A 25,434-nucleotide genomic window follows, 5' to 3' on the forward strand; every position below is an offset into this window, starting at 1 on the left:
TGTCCCCTGTCTTTGCATGTTATGCCCCTTTCTGGGATGCTCTGCACCTCACTCTCTGCCTGGCTGATTCCCACTCCTCCCTCAGGCCTCACTCAGGAGAGGGTCCTTGATACATATGTGTAATCTCAACAGACCCAGTCTGCTCTCAGGAACCCATCCCCACACCCAGCATCTGGAGAGAGAGCGAGACCCTGTGTCTGAGGTCAGAAGAGGGCGCTGAGGGGAGCAGGCACAGGCCCTGAGCTGAGCTACAGAAACCACTGCCAAGGAGAAGCGTGAGCCCCGGCGGGGGCTGGGAGCGGCAGCCCTGCCTCCCTCGGGGAGGCTCATGGGCCACACACAAGGGCTGGGCTGCGAGGACCACACCATGGCAGGAAGGCCAGGCTCTGCTCAGCCGTAAGAACCATGCCAGCCCCAAAGTCAGATACCTGGGGCACACAGAGACCTGTGTGTGTGGAGGGGGCCTCTGCGTGAGAGCTGGGACCCTCCAGGGGTCACAACTCTCAGACCCCAAATTCCAAGCCAGGTGAAACTGGAGAAACACAGCCACCCCCAAGGAGGGCCAAGCATGCCTCTAGGCAGGTGCCTGCTAGCGCTGCAGGGGTGCTGTGGACAAGCGGTCTGCGAGGCTGTGGGTGTCACCCTTCTGTGGCAGAAGGAAGTCCCAGGCATAGTGCACCCGCTCTGAAGCAGAGGCCTAGCAGGCTGTCCTGGGGCCTGGATTTCCAATTTCCCACACTCATGGAGAGGTGCGTTCACCTTCCCACCCCCAAACTGTGTGAGACGTGTTTATAGCCTGAAATTCTATGAGACAACAGGATTCCAAGTCCACAGTGAAGCTCCAAAAGAATTGCTCTGCCAGGTGGGAGAGGAGGAGGAGCTGGTGAAGCGCCTGCAGGTTTCTGTGGCCAGTTCCTGCTTTCCTCCCTTCTATCCTTCCTTCCTTCTCCCCTATCCTTGGGAGGTGCCCTGGTCTATCCAATTAAAATAAAAACCACCACCACCACCCAAAGCCCCTACTGCCTTCGATAGTAGTCGCTCTACACAGCAGACACTGTGCTAAGTTCCTTCCACCCTCCAAACAACCCTGATGTAGGTCCATTACTTTTCCCATTTAACAGAGGGAAACTGAGGCTTGGAGCAAAGCACCAAGCCCGCCTCCCCTCGAGAAGCAGCGGAAGAGCCCTGCACAGGCCGCAGCACGCTGAGCCTGCATCAGCACCAACCAGCTCCCAGGCATGCACACAAGCAGGGACTTAAGCATCTTTTAGGCCAAGAGGACCCCTGTGGCAGGATTTCGGCCACAGGAAAGTCCCTCAACCCCACATCCTACCCCTTTTCGGGTCACTAAAATCCCCCCACTGGGCACTTGCTCCTCCAGAGAGCACTTTCCTGCCTAGAAGCTCCCAGAGAATCCCAAAGATGCCCTGGGACGGGGGAAGGTGTGCCAGGGAGATGAACATCATTAAGTGCCTTCCCTTATTGGCTGTGCCAGACTTGGAAAGAGACAGTAGAGAAAAGTGCCCCAGCAAACCCTTCAACCCAGCCAGGCAGCACAGCATGGCAGCGCATCGAGCACGGGCCTGGCTCTCTTGAGAACAATGTTCTACGAGGGCCGTTGCCTAAGCTACAGCCAGGGACACCAGTAGGGACGTATGGCCATTCTAGGAGAAGCTCAACTTAGCGCGGCCTCCAGTCAGTACCTGCATCGTCCAAGTGGGCGACTGAGGACAGTGGCTTGTCCAGGGAGACCTGGTCCGTCCCAGTGGCCAAGGGGCTTCCAGGCTGGGCGTCTTCTGAAGTCAGCATCTCCGACTTGGGAGTAGGCGGTTCACTCTGCACAGATCGGGGTCCTCCATCGGGGTTGCACGTTTTGCTTTCAGCATCTACAAGGAAATGCAGCTGTCAGCCAGGCCTGCGCCTCTCTTCCTTCATCCCTTCCATCATCCCAAAAGCCTTCCTGAGAAGCAAGGTGGAGGTTAATAAGATACAGTCCTTGCCGCCAGGGGGCTCAGCTCACACTCTAAGGAAGCCACGCAGATGACCACACATGGTACTGTGAACCCAGAACGGGAGCACACCCATGGATGGAGGGGACACAGAGCTGGGGGTCCCTAGGTCTGACAGGCAGCCTTCCCAGAAGCGGAGGCACTGGCAGGGCATAAGGAAGGACTTGGTGCTTCCCCTCTTTTGAAGCTTGGCTGCTGCAGCCTCTGAGGGTCCAGCCCTTCACTTGTCATCCGTGGGGTTGCACCTTAATGGTGAGGGGCTCAGCACTCGGAGAGCAAAATAAATGGCCCAGTTACCCAACTGTAGGATGGCAGGGCCCTCGGCCAGCAAGTCACAGTCACGTCACTGAGATGCACGTTACAGCTCCATGCACAAAGCCCCCACATGGCCCTGCAGGACTCCTCTCAATCTCTACAGCGGTTCCTGGAGGCCTGGTGCAGAGGGCAGTGTGACCTGCACATGTTGACACAGCCATGAGGTGGCCATTTGGGGATGCCAGCCTGCCCTGACCTCCTTCCACATGCTTCCCATCCTGGCAGTGGAAGGAAGAGGCAACATTTACTTTAGGGTCGGGGTCCATAGAACCTGGTCAGTCCTCATTCCTACCTGCCATCCCTGTGTCCTTCAACAGTGTCCCTTTCACTCCTAAAAGTGTCCTGTTTGGACAACAGTATACAGTCACCCTATCATGTGTCCCACCACCTGCAAATGGCATTTTGGGCCCAAATAGCAAATTCCTCTGGATCTCAATTTCCTTACTTATAAAACGGGGATAATATTTCTGCTTGCTTCATGGCAACATTGCGAGAATTAATGGAGCTAAGGCATGGAATGAGTCTGGCATAAGGTGTGCACTTTACATATGCTTTCTGTCATGTTGTTGGTGATGGTTTCTGACCACGAGAAGAGGAGGGTGACAAGAGTGATCTGGCCCTTGGTCTGCACCTTTGGGCCCATCTGCTAACAGCAAGCTTAGGACAGAACCATTTCTCCCTCCACAGAGTCCTCACCACACCCAGGACTCACGCCAGACCCATTTCCTGCCTGGGGCCCTGGAAGAGATTTGAGCTGTCATCACTGCCGATCGGACTCCCTCTGCTGCGCATGTCTCCTCCGGGGAAAATGAAAAGGTCAGCCACGCCGGAAGTCTGGAGATTTGGGGCCGGACGATCTCATCCATGCAGATGCGTCAGTTGCCCAGAGGTCCAGGCAAGGCTGACAGGCTCTTCCCATAAGGCGCAGATGGCGAATGTGCCAGGCTCTGTGGGCCACGTGCCGTATGCCCCGTGCTGCAACTCTTCCTTGATTTTTTGTTTAATTTTTATGAAAGTCTTTCCTATTTAAAAAGCATTCTTAGCTCAAAGGCCACATAAAAACAGGTCCTGAGCCAGATTTGACCCTTACCTATAACAGCCCACCAACCCAGATACAAGCCAAGAGAGCTCACCAAGTAGACAAAATCAGATGTCACAAAGCTCAAAACTGAAATCAGCCCCTTCTCATGACTGGTTTCCTCGTACTTGACATGCAACTGTGACAGCACAGCTTACCTGGCCCCTGGCCACACACAGGGAATGTGAGAGCTGGCGTGAGGGAGCACAGGGCTCTGCCAGCTTGAGCTTCACACCTACCCTGTGTGACAGGCAAGGCTGCCACCCACCACTGGCAGTTATGGACACCAAACCTTAAAATGCACAGGTCTTTTGCTGCCACGCCTGTCACTGCTGTTAATAAGGATGCTTCCATCATCAGCAGCAGTAGCAGCATCAAAATCATCACAACCACCACCATAAAAAGGTCAGAACATTGAACCTGGAAGGCCCAGAGGTCTCCAGACTCAAAAAAGCACCACACCCCTCCATAGCCTGAAACTTCCCCTGCTTTTGCAGCTGAGCAGCCCTTGCAGGACTTCTCTGGGCTGCGGTCAGCGCTCCAGCTCATAATCATGTTCAATGAAAAGTTTCAGTTCCCAAAATAGCCCTGGTGGCAGGGCTGTTGCTAAGAAACGCGGGTTGGGGAGGGGTGGGGGGAGTGGTGGGAGCCCAGGCCCTGCTCCTCTGGCTGGAAGGTCAGCCTCCCTCGGCCACTCTCCTTCGAGGGCTGCAGAGGGAGCGCAGAGCAGTGCGCCTGAGCAGCCACAGTGAGAGGGAACGTGCTGCAGACATGCACACGCACTCAGATACGCATGCAGGCACACACGTGTACAGTCATGGCACATGTATGTGCACGGTGCAAGCACACGTGGGTGCACATGTGTGCACGTGCATGTGTGCACACATGCAGACATGTGTCCCCCGGCGTTCCTACCACATGGAAACCAGATTTGTCACTGTCCAATTCCCTGAGGAAAGAATGCCTAGTCAATCTCAGGTCACTGAACACAGCAGAGTAACAAACTCTCTTCTTTTATACCCAATGACAGGGTAGGAAATTCCTTAAATTATTTAAGAAAATGCCAAGTCAACGCATACAGGGAGATGGAGGAAAGTCACTCAGAACATAAACAGTGTCTGGCACAGAGAAACGTGGGCTGGGCGAGGGGGCTGGGGAAGGGGACCCCTTGTGCTAGATTTGGTCTGGCCTCGCTTGGTCACGGATATCACAGAGGAGGGCGGAAGGAGCACTGAAGACAGCAGAGGGGTCCCCTCTCCCCTCCCCGGGACACAACTGGCCCCACTGCACACATCTAGTAACGTTATAATGCCACCAGCAGGGTCCTGCCTAGGTCCAAGCTGATGACTGGCGTCACAGAACAGGAGGGGATGGGGTCCGAATGGTTCATAAAACGGACCATCGATCATAAAATAACACCCCAGGGGGAGCAAACTCATGCCCTGGACGCTGCCTCAACCCCCGGTTGCTGGCGGGCTCTTTTCTGCCAGCCGTTCCCGGAGGCCAGCTCCCTCCACCAGGCTGCCCACCTGCTTCAGGGCAAGCTCCAGGGTGTCCGACGTGCATGCACACGCGTGTGTGCATACGTGCGCGTGTGCAGGGCAGAGGGCAATCCTGGGGTTTGTACTGGCCAAGGAAGTTCAAATGTGAGTTTTGAGGGGGTTCAAATGAGGCTCCGGAGTCCCTGACAATCCACTCGCGCAGCTTCACAGGGCCTGTCCCGCATGAAGTCCCGGCCACCTTGCAGGGAGGCTCATGAGCCTGGCCGGCCACAGGGGGGCGCCCCCGGCTGCAGATGCGTCCCTGCCGGCGGTGGAAGGCGGTGGCTGAAGCTGGTTCCTTAACCCCAAAGCCAGGAAAGCGCTTCTGCTCCTCACCCCGGAGAGTCCTCACACCCACAGCAGAGGCGGCACTGCGTACCTACCCCGGAGCGGCAGCCCTCACGCCAGGTCCAACCTTGAGCCGGAGAGGGCAAGTGCACAGCCACCGTCAACAATTCCAGTCATCCTGCAAGAGGGTCTGACCTCAGGTCGACCCAGTGAGAAAAGGCATTTTTGAAGCCAGTGCAGGACGGAAACCGCGGTGCAGGGAAGGATTTAGCCCGGAGCCTGTGGCCAAGCATCTGCGTGGATCCTGTTATTACTGCACGTTGATTACAGGTTGATTACAGGTGGCACGCAGTAAAGGATTCAAGCAGCACAGAAGAGTCGACTGTGAACAGCAAGTCCAAGTCCCCTCCCAGAGCAACCCCTGCTGCCCCGTCCCTGATATTTCCCTGCAGAGACACTCGGGCTCCTGGAAGACCCCACCCACTCGCGCTGTGGCTGCCCCAGCTCCCGCAGCAGCGTGGTTATGCCTCTGCCACCCCAGCCGGTGTGTGGGCAGGGAAGATGGGAGGCGTCTTGACCCAAGCCCCTCTCGCGCTTTCTCCTTTCCTCCAGCCCAACCCACCATCTCAAGGTCCCTTCCACTGCGGGGACTTGCTCTTGCTGCTCCTGGGGGCTGGAAGTCACTCCCTGCTTCCCTGTCTCTTGGCTTTTCAACCTTCCTGCATCAAAGTTGGAATCAGCTGTGGAGGATGAGGAAGCGCTGCTGCCTGGGTCCCACGCCCAGAGCATCTAATTTAACTGCTGCCTGAGCGGTGGAGGGTTTTTTAAAGCTCTCCAGGTGATCCTAATATGTAACAAACTCTGAGAACCAGGCTAGGTCCTCCTGCCCACCTTTGGACCCCACTCAGACATCTCCCGGCACCGGAGGACCAGGTCAGGTCCTGTCTCGTGTTCTTAGGGTGCCATGTCCTTCACCACACTCATCGCCATCGTGAGTAGCTGACTCTATGTGGGATTATCTAATGGTCCCACTGGATGTGCGTTCAGAACAGTATTTTGCTCACCTGTGTCCTCAGCAGCTAGCACAGACCCTGGCACATAGTGGGCCCTCAATAAAATGTCATGGCATCAATTTAGGAGCGCATTTGCCCTCTCAAGGAAAGAGATTGTGTTTCAGGTCACTCTAGTCCCTGGTCCATAACCATTTAGCAAGACAGACAGTATGGAAGGTAGAGATGAGCAAACCACAACATGGAGGCCACTCCAGTCCCCGCACCTGGATTTGACATCTTTAAATGGTTGACAAAATTATATAAACTTCAAAGGCCAGTGGCCATAAGTAAAGTTTTCTTGGGACACAGCCACGCCCTCTCATGCATGATTTGTCTCTGGCTGCCTTTGGGCTACAAAAGCAGAGACAAGTAGTTGCAACAGAGACTGCACAGCCCCCTAAAATATGCACTATGTGACCCTCTCCAGAAAAGGTTTGCCGACCCTGATCTAAAGTGATTCTGTAAGACCGCGGGTGTGTGATGTCGCCGTCAGAGGCACAGAAGCCAGAGACGAGGCTCCCACGGCAGCAGGGTGAAAGCCATGCTGTCAGCCTGGCCGCAGCCAAGCATGCGTCTCCAGCCTCTGTTCCGACTTCATCAGACAAAATCATCTTGCAAAAATTCAGAGTGGAAAAAAGCCAATGCTCCTAGAAGTTTTCCCCTTTAATTATTCAAACTATAGCTTCATTTTTGAGAGGAATCAAGTCTATATACTTACTCTTTCCTCAACAAAAGTAATATGTTTTTAGAATAGATGAAAAAAGGCCCTAGCATTGTTTTCATCTTCCTTTCTCCTTCCCTAAGATCCAAAGTCATGCCTGTTGGCAACATATTCAAAATGCTGAAGTTTGGCACTTTTTTGTCCCATCCAAATTAAAATCCTCCAGATTTCTAGCTCAGCAACCGCATTCCACCAAATCTGAGTATCACAACACAGCGTTAAACATCTGAGTGCCACGGGACTTGACACCAAGCTTTCCTCGCACATGTAAGGTTTTATTATCACTATTAAGCAATTTCCCATGTAGATTTCCCCTAAAAATAGCATCATCAAAATACTTCACTCTGAGTCTAAAGAAAGGAAATGATGACAAAGGCTTGGGCCCACAATCGGGTTTGTGCGCTGACAGGCCCTGCTGCATAAAATCTGGATTCATTTATTTCACGAGCTTCCTTCCTAATTCCTGATATTTGGGCCAAATTACAAAGACACTAGTAATATTTTAAGGCTGAAGCAGGGAGAGAGGAATTCAATATATTCATGCAAGCCTCAGGAAATTGGCTGTGCATGGCCAGATTCCTTAAATCAGGAGGCCAGAGCTTGGTCCAGCTCCAGACAGTCTTCCAGAGGCATTGAGGTTTTATGAAACCTCCTAACCAAGATTTAGCCTCTCAGGGAACCGGAAAGCACCAAGGGCTAGTGTCAGCATCCAAGTCCTGGGCCTCACACCTCCAGGAATCCATCACAAAGAGAAAGACTTAGGGATTAAAGAACTCTGTTCAGTTAATTGCATGAGCGATAATAACTGGCCTTTCTGAAAGACGGAAACAAAGACGATTATGTAGACACCACTGAGATTAAACTCTCTAGACCAGAGACCAAGAGATGAGGATTTGTTCTGCGTCTCTGTTCTCAGGCTGCAATGACTTAGGGCAGTCACCACCCAGACCCTCACACTCCTCATCTGCAAATGGGATAACCACTGCCCCCTTCCTCAGTGATGCTGGGAAGACGAATGAGAAGGGCATGCGGAATACCCCACCCAGTCCCAGCATGTCCTGAATGCTTCCTACATGGTGGTAGTAGGAGTAGGTAATAGTGGAATTAAAAATTATTTGCGCAAATGGAGAATTGAAATGTGAATATGAAAAAAAAAAAGTTAATGCTGAAAAAACCATTGCTGCCACTTTAAAGGAATCGGGATAAACCACCAACTTTTTCATGCACAGCCAGCTCTGTTAGACATTCCCCAGGGAGTCGTGTCATTAGGGGGAGCTCTTCAGCTCCGTAATGGGGTCTCCCATACCCCCCCGGGGGCTGGACCAATGGAATGGCTCCTGACATAAGGCATTTCTCCAACCTTGCAGGCTTCATCTGGACACGGCCCTCTTCTGATTCTACTCCATTTCTGATGGGCTTCCTGGATTCATGTGAGACTTTTCATTCCGCATTCCCAGCACCGTGCCCTTCCAAGCCAGGGGTGGGTCCCACTTACCCTGCTCCATCATCTCCAGCAGCCCCTTCTTGATGAGCTCCTCTCGGCCTTGCCTGCCGGCCATCTTCTTCTCCAGCGCTGCCCAACACACAAACACACAGTGAGTCTTGGGCAAAGGTGTCAATGGGCCCAAGCCACAGCCAATGCCAGGCTCAAGTTTACAGCCCAAAAACAGTGAGCTAGCAGGCGCCTCGGGCTTAGGGGCCTGGTCCACTGGCAAGGCCCAACTTTCTTATGCAGCACTCTGCTAAGCAATGTACATAAACCACAGCTAAAGCGCAGTGCACGCCATGGATATTCTACAGCAGTTGTTTCTGTGATGTATCTGGAAAGCCCCTCCACATATCACGCCCCTAAGTCAGCTCCCACCAGCCATTCCTGTCCTTTACCAAATGCTGCTTAACTTACCAACCAAGGAAAGAGTCCTCCCTCTGCCCCCAACACCTCAGGCTCCTTTCTGTGGTTCCTGTTAGCTTTTGCTAAGTGCCTCCTGGTCCCTGTTAACATCCACTTACAGATGAGATTCTTCTGTGCGGCTCTCCCACCAGAGCTTCTTCCAATAAACACAGGTTAAAAGCTTCCAGTCTACCAGATGGACAGAAAGGGAGGAGGCCAGCCCTCAGTCCCCTTCCACCAAGCCTAATTTGCCACATCTTTGTCAATTCCACCTTCAGAAGAGCCTTTCCTGCCTCCCCTTCCCGGAGCAAAACACTTGAGCGACGCCCCCCGCCTTCTCCCATTCTCCCTCCGCTCGCAGGCAGGCCTCAGGCTGCTCGACAGTCATCATCTTCCTTCCATCAGGAAACCTGTTTGCCTACAGGTGAGCCCCAATTTCCAAATACAAGACTACATAACCACCTCAACCCTTTCTTTGAAAGAGGCACCTTTGCGAGGGCTGTTTCCCCTGCTGTGATGCTTTTCCCTGCCTTTTCCAATGAACCAATTACATCTCAGCTCAATGCAGCTCAATGCAGCATTCACACCTGGGTCTCCTCGGACCACTGGGCCCAAAGCAGTGCTCGCCCTGCTCATTTCCACCCCAGGGCCTGCCCAGTGATCCTGCCACTAAGCCTGGATCACAGAGAGTCCATCAGTGTTCTGTGTGTGGAAGGGGCCCTGCCAGATGCCGGGGAACAGACAGAGTCAGCCCACTTGGCTGAGCTTAATGTCTAGGTGGGGAGGCAGATGACAGACAGGCACTGGCAATGGAATTATTTCACCTGTTCAAAAGTATTTCCTGAGCATCTGCTATGTGCCAAGGGCTGAGCTGGGTGCTGGGGAGTCACGGAGAGCAGAACCCCTGCAGCCTCACGGTCACAGGTGTGGGCTCCACTGGGGAAACAGGCCATGGTGACCAGGTGTTCAATCGATCGAAACCCCTTACACATTTACTGAGCACCTACTGTGTGCCAGGCACCGTGTCAGGCACAGGAGATTCTGCCGTGAGCCAGATAGGCACAGCCTCTGCCTGAGGCCAGCACAGGTGGGAGGACAGATGGCAAGTGTCTAGAAATGGGCGAGGAGGGATAAGTCAAGCCCGGGGCGGGGGACTGGTTGGGGGGAAGTTGTCTGGGGAAACCCATCCCACCCTTGACCTCCGGGGTGACTTCTCTGAGGATATTTACCCTAAAGCCAAAGGATGAAAAGGGAAACCCAAACACAGCAGGGTGGGGACATTTCTGGGCAGAGAAAACAGGATTTCCTTTCTGTGGTCCCAATTTCCAAGCCAATTTCCAGGTGCCAGAATTGTGGATAAAATTGACAAAGTGAATGCTGACCTTGGGAGGTGTCAGCAAGAGGCTGCAACTAGGTTCACAAAGCAGATGAGAAGAACAGAGGTGGAGGCCTCGAGCTCTGAGTGGACCCTGTCCCCAGGCCAACACCAGGTGGTGCTCATGGTGATTAGCCTCAGACATCACAGGTCTTTGCTTGCACTGACTCGAGGACTTCCCAGTGACCCAAAGACGCAGCTGCGAGGATCTACTCTCCCCCTCTCGGGGATGGGGACATCAGTGGTGGTGCAGCTTGTAAAGGTGGTATAGCATGTAAATGGCTGAGTGGATCTGAGCCACCTGGACTGAGAGGCTGCTCCACCCTGTAGCCCGTGAGAGCCATCTTTAGCGTGTTCCCCCAGCCTCGCCTGCCAAAACCACTGTTCACTACATATTTCTCTTTCAATCATCTTTGTATTCACTTCAGCTCATCCTAACCCGTGATGCCCGTGAAATCAGGAATTTGATATGCTGAAACAAATAACAGCCCCCGCTTTAAGGGAAAACAGTGGTTTGGAATAAGTACACAAAATGCAGCACTGTTCCTCGAATTTCCAAATGCCCGAATGACGGTCCTGAAGGTGGAGATGCTGCAGGTAATAACCTCGAGACCTCCAATGCCCTAGGAGGGTCCCCAGAGCATCTTGCTGGTGAACTCACACAGCACAGCTTGGAGTAGGCCAAAGAACCCAAAGTCCTCAGAAGATAAGCCTTCCAGTCCCACCGCTGGGGGCAGCAGGCCTGGAGAATGTCACAGACCCACCTGAGGTCACGGAGGTCGCTCTGCTCCAGTCCCCCGGCCTTTCACTGCTGCACAGACAGCCTTCCCCAGCTCAGTGCCTTAGCAAGGGCTGTTCCCACTGCTGCGATGCTTTTCCCTGCCTTTCTCAACGAACCAATGACATCTCAGCTCAATGCAGCCTCCTAATCTGGGTCTTCTGAGACCACTGGGCCCAAAGCAGTGTCCGCCCTGCTCATTTCCACCCCCAGGGCCTGTTCATTGATCCTGCCATTAAGCGTGTGTGTGCAAGGGGCCCTGCCAGGTGCAGGGGAACACATGGACCCCGCCCACCTGGCTGAGCTTAACATCCAGTGAGGGGCCTCATCGGAGTCTGGAATCGACTCGCGTGCTGGTTCACTTGGTGGCTTCCACACATTGTCACTCTGCAGAAAGCTCTGGGTGGGCAGGGCCTGGGCCCCTCCTGTTGGCACTGGGCACACAGGAGGTGCTCAAGATCTGCTGAATGGTGACGCTTGTTCTGTTTTCATTTCAACAAGAATTCATCTATCAACTTCTTGGTAAAAAAATAATAATAATTTTGTAAAGCATGCACAAAAGCGTGAGTGGAGGGCCTGCTGTTGGTGTTGACTGCCGCTCCTGCCATGGGCCTGGGCGCTGTAACACCTGGCCTTCATCTCTACCATCCTCAAAGCCTGAAACCTGTGCCTCTTCAGAGCTGGAAAGGAAATGGGACCCCAGGGACCACCCGAGGCAACAGCCTGAGACGGGCACTCGCCAGGGCTGGTTCCTGAGGCCCAGGACTGATTCTACGTCAGCAACTCCCTCACTCATTGTTTTTAGGTGTCGCTCACAGGTGTGTGGCTTGGAGGCGCGGCCCTGGGGTGGAGATGCGGCCTCCTCCTCCGGGCTCTGCTTCTCAGAACACTGCCATCCACAGAGCCCAGGCTGAGGAGCTACCACACCTGGCTGCCAGGGTCCAAGCCTCAGCCCCGCCATGTGCTGGCTGTGTGACCCTGGGTGAGTGACTTCCCTCTCTGGGCCTGTTCTCCATCCCTACGACGGGGCAGGGTCCTGCGGGAGTGCTGGCCTAGCAGGAGGTTCTGAGGGTTGAGTTGGCTCCTCCATGCCAAATGCTGGAGGCCGTGCTCTGCTGTTATGTGCCTTATGGCTGCTTGTCCCGTCATCACTGCCTGTGTCCACCCTGTCCGTGGTTCAGCCTCATGGCTGCAGTTCCCAGGGTGGATTCTGAGGAGGCAGGGGCAACAGGACCATCCATCACAATCCCACTTCCCACAGAGCCAGGGCTGGCAGGGTGTGAGGGTGCAGCGGGAGGTGAGTGGAGGAACGTTCTGGATGCTTTGGTGGGAGGGTGTAGGGAAGGCATGCTGAGAGAGCTTAGCAGCTGGGGAGCAGCCTCTGTCTTTCAGGAAGAAGAGAGGCCCAGAGGTAACAAAGCCAAACCCAGGGCCTCGACCCTATGAGTCACCCAGGGGGCTCTTGGCCAATGAAACCCGCATCTGTGGGGGCAGGCCCCAGGCCCCAGCATCCTCCGAGTGAGACTGCAGGTACGGGAGGTGAGGTGATGCGGGAGTCGCGTGGGCCGGGGGCTCACCACCCAAGTGAAGCCAGCAAGTGAGACCTTGCTCCAAAGCCAGTGTCTTGGCCCAGCCCGGCCCTAAATGAGTCAGAGGCTTCGTTTTTAACAAGGTCCCAGTGGACTTGTGGGCACCTTAGGGTCTGGGCAGAGCGTCCCACATGGGGTGCCCAGTGCCGACCCCACCCCAGGGCTTCAGGGAGGCCAGGTGGGCCCTGGAGGGGCCAGCGGGGTAACTTGCATGGATCCTGTGGCCATCGCAGGCCATGAAGCGCAATGTGCCCCTCCTGTGTGGGGGCCGGGAAGTCACAGGTCAGCAGTGGTGGCGGCACCATGACAAGGATGCTGGTCCCAGCCAGAGCCTGCCCGCGCCTGCACCAGGCCCTTACCTGACGTCGTCTGCTTCAGTTTTTCGTTTTTCTTTTTCCTCCATTTCCAGGGTTTGAAGATCCTGCCCAGGGTGGCCAGTTTGCTGTTCCTCCTCACAGGGGGAGTTCGAATCCCTGAGACCAGATATTCAGGACGCGCCGGGGGCGCTTGGTCCATCTCATCTGGAAGATGAAAACCAAGGGGGGACCTCAAGTGACCACCAAACCTATGTGACTCCTGGAGGCCCAAGACGACGACCTCTCTCACCCTCATGGGTCACCAGTGATCCCCCAGAGCCTGGACCCCAGAAGGGTTGTCAAGCAGTGTGCCCACAGTGGCCACGGCCGCTCAGCAGCGTACGCTGAATTTCCCTCTGTGAGACCCTCCCTCCTGTGCCCCACTCATGGCCACCAGAAACCCTCGCCTTCCGCCACGCGAAGCACCACGTGTGAAGACATTCCTAATTCCAGGACGAAACGCTGCCTGCCCCGGACCCTTGCTCATGTTCTGCCCTCCATCCACACTGCTCTCCCTCCCAGCCACTTCTCTGCCTCATAAATTTCAGCTCCTCCATTGAATAGGACTTTGTCCAGAGTCTTTATCTTCCTCTTGTCCCAGACAGGGTCACTCCCTTGTCTTATGCCCATGAAGCTACCTATGTTGGCACCAAGCAGCTGCAAAGGCCTCTGGCTGCCAGCCCTCCACCAGGCTGCCATCGCTCCTGGGGCAGAGGCCAGGCCTGGGGCAGCCTCGGACCCCAGCGCAGAGCCAGGCCAGTGAGATTCTGAGCGAACGGCTGCAGAGTGAGCACGTCTGTGAGCGGCAGAGGAAGCAGTGCTCCTAGGACCCCTTCCTTGTCCATGAAACGGCCATGTTTGTAGACTCTGGGACGCATGAAGATGAATGTCCCAGGAAGCTCATGGCAGTGCTGTTTGTTGTAAAAGAGACTGGTAGCGACCTACATGCCTCTCCACAGGCGACTGGGTAAGTCATCGTCTGTCCTGTCAACGGCCTGTGTGCAGACACAGAAAGAAAAAGTGGATCTCCATGCACGGACAGGAAACTGATCTGAGATAAACAGGCCAAAGAAAACCCCAGCTCACAAATTCACACATACACGCCACCAGTGTGTGAGCAGAGGGGGTATACAGGCGCACACTGGTGTGTGGAGAGAAAATGTCTGTGGGCCCCCCAAAGAAACGGGGAACCCTGGGGCTGGGCACAGTGGCTCACGCCTGTAATCCCAGCATTTTGGGAGGCCAAGGCAGGCAGATCACAAAGTCAGGAGTTCGAGACCAGCCTAACCAACATGGTGAAACCCCCATCTCTACTAAAAACACAAAAATTAGCCGAGTATGGTGGCAGGTGCCTGATATTCCAGCTACTCTGGAGGCTGAGATAGGAGAATCATCTGAACCTGGGAGGCAGAGGTTGCAGTGAGCCAAGATCACACCATTGCACTCCGGCTGTTGGCAGGCAGGAGAGAGAGGGAGATGTGCTTCACAGGCTGTTTTTGTGTCCCTTAGTAAGAAAGATTAGTTCGAATGAAACAAAATGCAACTAACAAAATGGTAAAGTTAGAGGAGCTCACGAAGTAAGCCTGCGTCACCTCCATCCCACGGTCACAATGTAGACCAGAGTTCAGGCTGTCACCCAGGCAGGACTGAGAATAAATGAGCACATTGCCCCAGGTGCCTCCTGGAACAGGGAAGGGACATTTCTTCTGGCAGCAACAAGGACCTGAGTCCCATCCAGACTCCGATTTAACCTCTCAGTGTCACCGGGGAGGAAGATCGCAGACCCGCAGGGTGCTCCCCAGCACGGCTACTGCCACAGGAGCCCAGACCTCTGCCAGGACCCCTCGCCCTGCGAGCATACACACTCCCCCACCGTCGGCTCAGCCTCCCATGGTCAGCGTGCGGTCAGTTCCATAGCCAGCAGGTGAATTTGCCTTGTTGCCTATAGAAGGGGCCAGGAGCCCTGAGCTGATGCAGACCTCAGAGCCCCAGGAAGCATGGACATGCTGGGAGAAGGACTGGAGGGCGTGGCTAACACAAGGGCTCACCTGAGGAAGGAGGTCACCTTTGTCAGAGAGGACAGGGAGGGAGGCCACCAGTGTTGAGAGGGGAAGGGGCATCACCAGTGTCCAAGGGGCTGGGGGTTATAATGGGCCAGGCCCCTCAGACCCAGGGAAGGGTCACACTCCCACCTTTCCCACCTAAGGCACCCCATGCATGCCACCAGCTGTCCCAAGGAGGCCCAGGATGGTCTGCTCTGAATCCAGGCTCTGCAGTGCTCAGCCTGGACAAGAGTCATATGAGTCAGCACCCAAGGGCCCAAGGCCCCACATGGCAGTGACCTCTGTGCCCCCAGTGACAGGCGGCCTGCCTGGCAGCCTCTAGAGCTTCCACAGGGTCTGGCTTCCAAAGGGCTCCACCTGTCTCTAGCCCAGGGCCTTTGAGTAAGCCACCCAGCCCCTTGGAGCCTCGGTTTCCACATCTGTTAAAAAAAAAAAAAAAAAGATACCATGATAATCATCCCTGATAGGTAAGGTTGAGAGGAGGACTCAATGTGGTCATAAATTCTGGAAAGGCCAGTGCAGTGACTCATACCTGTAATTGTAACGCTTTGGGATGCCAAGGCTAGAGGATCACTTGATCCCAAGAGTTTGAGACCAGCCTGGGCAACATAGAGAGACTCCACCTCTACAAAAAACTATGCTTGAAAATTACCCAGGCATGGTGGTGCATGCTACTTAAGAGTCTGAGACAGGAGGATCACTTGAGCCTAGGAGGTCAAGACTGCAGTGAGCTATGATTTGCAACTGTACTCCAGCCTGGGCTACAGAGAACGACCCTGTCTCTAAAAATAATTAAAATGGAAAGCAATCTGGAAACAAAGATAAATATCCACAATACACAGTTTATTAATCGTTTATGTTATCATCCATGTAAAATAATATTATCTGTGTGTCTAGACTTTATAGTCACTGATTAACATACCATGCCAGTGTGGGTAACTTTTGGTAAAAATTTCTATTATAATAATTTCTATTATATAAGCAATAGAATAATTATGATGGGGTAAACGTTGGTCACTGCCTGTGCAGGGCCAGGAACTATCCTAAGGCATTGTCCTATTTTACCTTCACAATAAATCTATGAGCTAGAGATCATTCAGTTTTATATCCATTTTACAGATGAATAAACTGAGGATCAAAGCCCTGAGCCATTTTGTTGTTGGTCTCAGAGCTGGGAAATGCTGTGGCAGGGCAGGACCTTGAGCACCCTGACTCCAGAGACCCCTCTCACCTTCCAAAGCTGCATCGAGGGGACCCAAAGCAGAACATGGAAGGATGGGACACCAAAACAAGAGGATAAACCAGGCCTGCCCCAGGTGGGTTGGGGCACAAGGCCATTGTCTCCAGGCATTACTAATAGAGTGCTGAGATGGTTAGGCTTTGTGTCCCCACCCAAATCTCATCTTGAATTATAATCCCCATAATCCCCATGTGTCAAGAGAAAGACCAGGTGGAGGTGATTGGATCAGGGAGGTGGTTTCCCCCATGCTGTCCTCGTGATGTTGAGTGAGTTCTCATGAGGCTCCCTTCGCCCTGCACTTCTCCTTCCTGCTGCCTTGTGAAGAAGGTGCCTTGCTTCCCCTTCACCTTCTGCCATGATTGTAAGTTTCCTGAGGCTTCCCCAACCATGCTGAACTGTGAGTCAATTAAACTTCTTTCCTTTATAAATCATCCAGTCTTGGGCAGTTCTTTTTTGTTTTATTGGGAGCACTTCTTTGTAGCAGTATGAAAATGGACTAACACAGTGTTAACTGTGCTAGGTGCTGTGTCCACAGATGCTCCACAAAGCAGCCCCATGGGGAAAGACAAGCCCAGGAATGTCTTGTTTGACATTCTGGGCTCTGCAAACCATTAAGGAAGCTACAGCAATGGCATCCTCCACCATGATTTTGGGGTGACCCCAGCACTTCTTGCTGTGGCTCTGTGACTGCTTCCACTGGTGGAAGGTGGGCAGGAGGGGCAGTGGCTTCTCCTCCCTACCACCATCACTGCCAGGACCACTGTCACCATCTTCACTATTTTAATCAGCTGCCTCCCCCTACTTCTGCCCTAGCAGCTGGAGCAGGTTCTGGGGTTCCCACCCCGTCTCTGACACACAGTGGTCCTCACAGCAGAGCTGAGGGCTGGGGAGGGAGCACTTTGGCCCCAGAGAAGACTGCACTCCTCCCTCCCTTTAAGAATTCACTCACTCACTCACTCATTCATTCACTTACTCACTCACCCACTCATTCACTTACTCGCTCACTCATTTACTCATTCACTCACGCACTCACTCATTCACTCACTCACTCATTCACTCACTCATTCACTCACTCACTCATTCACTCATTCACTCACTCACTCATTCACTCACTCATTCACTTACTCACCCACTCATTCACTCACTCACTCATTCATTCATTCACTCACTCACTTACTCATTCACTCACTCATTCACTCACTCATTCACTCATTCACTCACTCACTCATTTACTCACTCACTCACTCACTCGAACTTTCAACAAATACATACTGACACCAACCATGTGCCATGTATCCTAATAGGCACAGGATGTGCAGAGGTGAACAAAAGAGACAATGCCTGCCTTTGTGGGGCTGTACTCGCCTGTGGGAGATGAACAATGAATAAAGGTGTGAATTTAAACAGTCCTGGCTCACCCCATGTGGGATAGCACTCATCACTATTTCTTGCCTTACACTTTATTTTCTCATCACAGGTATCAGCTGGTGTGCATGCACACACACACACACGCACACATACAGACACACATGCACACACACACACGCACATGCACGCACACATTTATTTGTTTGCCTGTTTGTAGTTGTCTCCACTCCTCCTGCCCATGCCCTGAGCTGAAGCTCCTGACTGCAGGCCCTGAATGGATGTTTGCAGCTGTATCTCCAGTGCCAACAACAGCTCAGGCATGTGCCAGGGGGACATAGAGAGCCCTGAACCAGGATCCCTACAGACGCAAGGAAGGACAGGACCCAGGGCCTACTCGGGGAGCCTCGAGGGCAGGTGCCGACTGACCGACTGTGACAGGGAGTGCTCCCGAGGGCCGCCCCAGTGGGGAACAGGACGGGCGCTGTGATGGGAAAGGGGCAGGCTGTCCCAGACAGGAGGGAACAGTGGCTGAGAGCCATGGATATACTGGGGAGGCAGGCAGGGTCGTAGTCAGGGACTTTAACCTGATTCAGAATTCAGCAGGGAGCCACTAGAGGGTCTTCAGCTCAAAAGACAAAAGACCCTTTGCTCCTAAACCAAAAATCCAATGCATTGACCAGGACAGATGCCTTAGTCCGAGCAGCTCCTGAAGGGGCTCAGGTGTCATCAGGGGAGTGAAGACCCCATGCCCAGGGGCCTGGGGTAGAGGCTGCGCTGCTCTGCATCCCCCTTGGGAGGAAGTTCCCTCTCCCCTCTGTCTTCCCTGGGGCGGCTCAAGCCCAGGACTGTGCCAGGGGAGGGCTTGTGAGAGCTATGACTCTCCGCCCTAGAAGAGAAACTTCAAAAAAGTGCTGCTCAGAGGAGAAAACTACTTACAAAACCCCCAAGGGCAGAGGACATGAGCGCATCACTGAGGTGTACAGTGGGGCAGATGTGGTCATCCACGGCACAGTGTGGCCCGTGGATGCTGGTGGGCAGGTGTGCACAGGGCGGGTAGGTGTGTACCTCTGAGGTGGGCGGGGGAACACCTGCAGAGCCAGTGTGCATGGGCATGGGTGGGTGTGCACCTGCATGGGTGGGATGCCATCTGTGGGTGGGTGCATGTGGCCCATGCACACCTGTCCACAGAGGGAAGGGACAGATGGGGAACACCTCCCCCTACTCCAGGAATTCTCTCGGCATCTCTCCCCGCAGTTCCTGAGGAGCTGCCTTCTCACCTTGGGGAGACTCTGGAAGGTGCAAACACATTAGCAGCCACCGCCCAGCCTCTCAATAACAGCAGCGCCAAGTTCCACCGCACCTCTGCCACCTCCGAGGCATTAGAGGTTAATTAATGGGAAGTGTTTCTCACACCTGGCATCTGTGTGAGGAAGTGCCACACACAGCCTCAGTTCTCAGATGATGGATGGGGCAGCTGGACCTGCCTTGCTGATATCACACACTTGCAACTCAAGGGGCAGGCTCCAGCCTCTTTGGCAACTCCAGCCAGCCCTCTCCCAGGCCTCAGGCTCACAGTAGCTGGTATACTTGTCCCTGGGTAACTGACTCCATCCCTTTCCCCCATCAACAGCCACACAGAGCTACGAGGCAAGAACTGTTCTAGGACTGACGGAGCTTACAGGCTAATTTCCATGCCTGGCACAGGGCCAATCCCTCTATTCACATTTCCTTCCATCCTAGCTCTGATCACTCTCAAATTGTGTCCTGGGATTCACTGTTCATTGACTGTCATCTGCATTTCCCACGGGAACAAACATAAGCTCCATGACAACGAGAACCGTCACTCTCGTGTTTGTTGCTGAGTCTCTGGCATCTTTGCTGGTTCCTGGCACCCGGGGGTGCTCAAATAAACACCTGCTCGACCTGTGAATCCAGAGTGCAGGGCTGCCAAATGCTGGAGCCAGGATCTGCTCCTCGTCCATCTGACTTTGATGTCCACCCTTTAGTGACATCAGGCATTTTTTCATCCTCATCTTTTATCCACTAAGATATCTTATCTTATCCTTCCACTTCACAGAATTCCCCAAAAACATATTGGAAGGAAGGCCCCATATCTGTGGGGGAGTGAGGTCAGGTACCCAGTGCCGTGTGCTGCACGGCTGACTTCTTAGAGAAGAAAGGTGCCATCTCTATCCGACAACATTAGAAAATGATTTTTTCCTTGTTTGTTTCATTCATTCACTCACAAACCCATTCATCACATCGGCCTGCTGTGTGTCAGGACGCTCTGAGTTTCGACAGAGCAGTAAATTGCATCAACATGCCCGCTGTTTCCCGCTGCGTGAAGCTCATGTATTTATAGAGGAGAAAAGAAGAAACACAGAAAGTGTAAGGCAGTCTCATAATGTGACATGAGCCACAAGAGAAGCAAAGAAGAAGCTGAGCTATGGCCTCTATTTCTTCTTTGAGTCCTTACCTGTATCATCAATACATAGTAGCCATTGTCTTTGAACAAAGCACAGTGTTAGGCCTGAGGGACAAGGTGGTGCTAGGCACCCTCTCTCCCGGGGGACTCAGTGACCACAGAGAAAACTAAGGTGCGCGGAACTACCAGGAAGAATCGAGAAAGAGGATTATAACAGCAGAGGAAGCAACTTTTCCTGCTTGAGGGTGGGATAACTCTAAGAAGGCTACTAGAAGCTAGAGGAGGTAGTGGGTAGTGATAATTGAGTTGGTATTGGAGGTTGAGTAGGATTTTAGCAAAAAGTGCAAATTCATAAATGCATGGCAGTACATGGTGTCTGGGGAACGGGGGGTCATTTGGGGAAGCTAGGTCTGAGGTCCCCAGTCTCTAAGGCTCAGAAACCCAGTAAAATTTCCACATATAAAATTGAGATCCACACAGATATGCTAATGTCCATTATGTCAATAATGACGAATACACACACACGCGCACACGGACACTACACAAAGCAATCATCTATGAGCATCACCACTTACTACACATAATAAGAAAAATATAGTCTCAAAAAAAACCCAAAAAACAGAATTTTTAGGCCTGGGCACAGTGGCTTGAGAAGCCAGTGCAGGAAGGCTGCTTGAGGGCATGAGTTCAAGCCCAGCCTGGGCAACATACTGAGACCCTGTCTCTATAAAAACTAAGGAAAAAATTAGCTGGGTATGGTTATGCACACCCGTAGTCCTAACAACTCAGGAGGCTGAGGCAGGAGGATTGCTTAAGCTCAGGAGTTTCAGGTTACCGTGAACTACGATTGCACCACTGTGCTCCAACCTGGGCAACATAGCAAGATCTTGTCTCTTTAAAAAAATTAATTGACTATACATTTGTAAACGAAAAACTAACTGCATCGTTCTTAGTGTTCTTAATTTGCTGGCATGGGTATGTGCACTGGAACTTGAGAACGCTTAGGCTGGAGCTTACGGTCCATGGAACAGAGTTGACAGAAGTGAGCTTGGGAAGGCATGTGGGGACCTGACCAAGAAGAGCTGTGTGTGGCTATAATAAGAGTCCTGGGGGCCATGTGGAGTTATTGAGGGACCTGGAGCAAGTTCAGCCTTGTGAAAAGACCACATGGAATCTCGGTGAGGATGGCAGACTGTAGGGGGAACAAGGCTGAAGGCAGGAAGGCAGGGCATGGGGGCACCCAAACATATGGAAGAGCCAAGGAATACGAAGGTTTGTTTTTGTCATCACCATCATCAGCAACAGCAGCATCTACTGAGCATTTGCTGGGCAACAGGCTCAGTGCTGAGCACCTGGCATGAATTTGCTCGTTGTATTCCATCATAACCCTAGCAAGCAGAGAACTATTTTCATCACCTACATTACAGATGAGGACAATGAAGGCACACAGATGTGAAATAATTTCCCCAGGCACATGCTAGTTAGTGACAGAGTGGGGCTTAGAACTCAGGTCCTCTGCTGTAAGAGATCTTAACCCCACAGACTCTTTGACAACTCCGCCCCTCTCCCAGTCCTGCGCTAGATGACACAGAGCAGATGATAACACTGCTGTCTAAGATCTGGGAGGAGGAAGGAGAAACAGGGCTAGGAAGAAGTTAACCATTAAAGCAACATACAATAACCTCACGCGGAAGCACTGAGCACTGAAAAACCAATTGCTTGTGGCCAGGCTGTGAGAGATGTGGCTTGACAGCCATCTACAGAAAAAGTGCTGGGCATTTTCAGAGAGTGACCACCAGAATGGAGCTGAACCTCCAAAATCAAGTTTTAAAAATAGAGTTCAATCTCCCAAATGTAAAAGTTCTTGGTTTGACCTCCTCCACCCCTAGAAAATTCCTAAGTAATGACTGAAGAGCATGATATTTTGGGTGTGCTGATCAATAAAAACAAAACAAGGGTCACACCATCCAAGGACAAAGTGAGACCATTTGACAAGCGTCCTATAGTCACACTGCTTATAATGGAGGAATAAACTGCTTGCTGGTCGTGGGTGGAGGGCACAGAGGGATGCAAAAAAAAGGAGTGAATTTATTCAAAAAGAGGGAAGAAAATACTGCTAAATGCCCATGGCTGTATTCCCTAAACCTTGTAGGCTTTTTCCTACAGCCCTGCAAGTTCATTCATCAGAATCTGTAATCTGATTACAGCCTTTTTTTGATGGAATAACTGCTGACTTTTCCAGTATGGGGGAAACAGAGACCTCAATAACTGCACAGTGCAATTCCTAGATTTAAGGCCCGCTCCCTCCTTTGGCACCCAGCACAGTGCCTGGCAGGTGGGTTGAATGAATGAGTGAGCAAGTGAATAAATGAATGAATGGATTGATCCCATGGTACAAAAATGGAAGCAGAATCAAATGCAGGCCAATGATTATTAGCAATGACCTGGAGCTGTCCCACTGCCTCCTGACAGTGGAAGGTAACTACAGTTCCTGAGCCACCTCCAGACCTCATGCTGGCCATGGCTTCTTCTAGCTGCCTCCTCAGCAGCCCTTAACTCAAAGGACATCTCCTTTCTCTCCTTTGCTGGTTAGTGGAGGTGCTAAGAAGCACGGAGAAGAAAAGCTTCAGAGTGAATAATTGGTGCCTAGAAAACTGTGAATTGAATAAATACTTAAATTTAGGATAACTTATATTTTAATGCCCAAAGGGAGGCCACCAAAATATTTTGCATGTTCATTCCAGGCAAACAACCCTAACAGGCAGGGCCTATGTTTTCAGCTCTACTTTACGTTTAAAAAGTAGAGGTTCAGGGCAGGAAAGCATTCGTTCAAGGTCACACAGCTGGTAAATGGCAGGTCTGTCCAGGCTCTCTGATCCTCAATTTACCATCTAGGCATGACACCAGTGTTTCCCAAAGTGTTTTCCATGGAACTCTAGCATAGGGAGATGCTGGGAGGATTAAAGTAGTTAAAAAATGCTGTCTGTACTAAAAGCCTCTTCATGAGAGCCCCAGTCCATATTAGCATAATATCGTATTCAGTTGTTTTCCTAGATTTTCCTAAACACATCTATCAGACAACCCCTATTTACACCTTGCTGCCTAGACTGCAATAACCCCACAAAAGCTATCAAATAGTTTGAGCACTAAACCCAGGACTAAGCACTTTGAATGTATTCCTGATAAATAGTGTTAATAATTTATTTTTGGACTATACAAGTATTTTTTCCACTATCTGTATTCCAAAGATAACAGGATTCTCTAAAATCTAGGCAGAAGTTGGGCCTCAAAATTTCCCAAGTCACTAAGCTTCTTCTAGCTGTCTAAGGCACCCTGCACAACAAGGATGCTGAAATTAATACTACATAAATGGGCATCACCAATGCCTCTGACACCAGTGGAAAAATCAAGACATTATTAAAGTGGCTTCTTTTCTTCCTCATATGTATTGTGGAAAAAACAGCACATCTAACTAGAAAGCCCATCTGTTTAGTATCAACCCCATAGCTCTGCCAATGGTCGCTGGTGCCTGCCAGACATATGGTCAGTTTTCCAAGTGAAATTCAGCTCAAATCTGTAAATCAAGTGGATCTGAAAATGCTCTATAGAATTTGGCAGCACAAATTCAAACATGAAGAGGATGGGGAAGGAGAAAGGTGGAATCTGGAAAATTGGCTTTGTTGTTGTCATCATTGTGATTATTTTTTGTTATGTGGCTTAGTAGGATGCGTCTGCATTTGCAATGAACAAACTCTTCTAAAAATTCTTGTACAAGAAGCCCACCTTTATCTTTGCAAAGGCTAAAAGCTAGTTTTAGAAACTTCTTCCTAGAGATTATATTTTACAGAAAAGAGGGGAAATGAGCATTTCAGAGAAAGGACGAAAAGTGAAATAACACATCAGGAGACTTTAGTATTGTAGTAGAAATTTAGAGAAATAATATCACACAACATCTTCAAAGTCTGAGTTCCAACCCTGACTTTCTAAACCTAAAGCATAAGGTGAGTTTCTCATATATAATATCAGCAAAAGCTTAAAGAAAAACAAAAGTCAATTTTGAAAACATGTATACTTTAGCATTTTTCAGAGGAATTAAACACGTTTAAGTGCTAGGAAGACTTTACGCCAACAGATTTGCGTTTTGAAAATGTGCCCCTCACTCACTTTGCTTAGGTCAGGAATTGGCAAATGTCTTCTGTAAGGGGCCAAATAATAAAACTCTGAGGCTTTGCGGGCCGCACAGTCTCTGCTGCCACCACTCAGCTCTGCTGCTGTAGTGTGAAGCAGCCACAGATGAGACATAAATTAATGCGCATGGCTATGTTGCCATAAAATTTTATTTGCAAAAACTAGCAGCAAGTGAATTTGGTTTGTGGGTTTGACAGTTCCTGCCTTAAGAGATCCTTTAAGAAATGTCTTCTGGGAAAAAAATACTACTGGGTGTCCCAAGAAGAAAAAGGGAGAGAAGAAATGGTTTTGGATCCTGATCTCTTATCTTCATTTCACTTCCAGCCCCTGGGGGGCAGTCCAGCATCGCTTTCACCTGTACAACTCTGCAGCCTCTGCCCTGGTTTCCCACTTCAACTCCTGCCTACCCCACAAGCAAGCAAGCAAACGGGGCCCTGTATTGCTCACCCTCATGACATCACAGTGGCTCTTAGGATGAAATATAAAACCCCCACTGTAACCTCAGAGCCCTGACCTCCATTTCTTAAGCTTTTCTACCACCATGCCCCTCCTCACTCATTAAGTGCTTTCCCCTCATAGGGCTGCCTCCTGTGCCATTCCCTCTGCAGGCAACATTTTTCTCTGATGAACTCCTACTCATCCCTCATGGTCTCATCCTTCCTACCTGCCTGTTAGGTTTCCTGTTATTTTTCCACCATGGCCTTCAGCATAATTTTTAATTAGCTCTTGATGTATGTGTTCATTAGTTTTATGTTTATCCTGGCTATCTGACCATGAGAGCAGAGACCAAGTGTGACCTGTACAGCAGCCTCTGCAGGCCCTGAAACAGAGCCCATGAGGGCCTAGCCAGGGCTCAGCAAGTATATGAGAACCAAAAGGAGATGGGCTGAAGATCCTTCTATGCTCTAGTGCACAGGCCCTACCTGTGCAAACCAGTCTAGGCCCATCTGAAGCTTAAAATCCTGCAGAACAGAGCGTGCTTCTGAAGATTTACCAGGTCCGGGTCCAACGTGAATTCAATGACTTTCCCGGCCACACTGAAGAGGACTTTCACCTGAGAGCCAAGGACATCATGCTTGAATGTCTGGAACTGTCTGCATTTCTGATGTCATCAGGGCTGCTCACGTCACCACAGGCCCCTGCCCAGGCCTGGTTCC

At 51.6% G+C, this 25,434-nt stretch overlaps 1 protein-coding gene across 3 annotated transcripts in view; it reads right to left on the bottom strand.

The window, feature by feature from the left end:
* PHACTR3 (phosphatase and actin regulator 3) overlaps positions 1-25,434 on the bottom strand; it is a 275,725-nt gene that overhangs the window by 93,259 nt on the left and 157,032 nt on the right. For all 3 annotated transcript variants that reach the window (XM_008012500.3, XM_008012491.3, XM_008012529.3), the window contains exons 2-4: positions 12,997-13,158; positions 8,500-8,577; positions 1,704-1,886 (exon numbers count right to left, since the gene is read on the bottom strand). In XM_008012500.3, coding sequence (XP_008010691.2) covers positions 1,704-1,886; positions 8,500-8,577; positions 12,997-13,158 — 423 coding nt within the window. The remainder of the gene's footprint in view (positions 1-1,703; positions 1,887-8,499; positions 8,578-12,996; positions 13,159-25,434) is intronic.

This window comes from Chlorocebus sabaeus, chromosome 2 (genome assembly GCF_047675955.1).
Source record: "Chlorocebus sabaeus isolate Y175 chromosome 2, mChlSab1.0.hap1, whole genome shotgun sequence".
Lineage (NCBI taxonomy): Eukaryota > Metazoa > Chordata > Mammalia > Primates > Cercopithecidae > Chlorocebus > Chlorocebus sabaeus.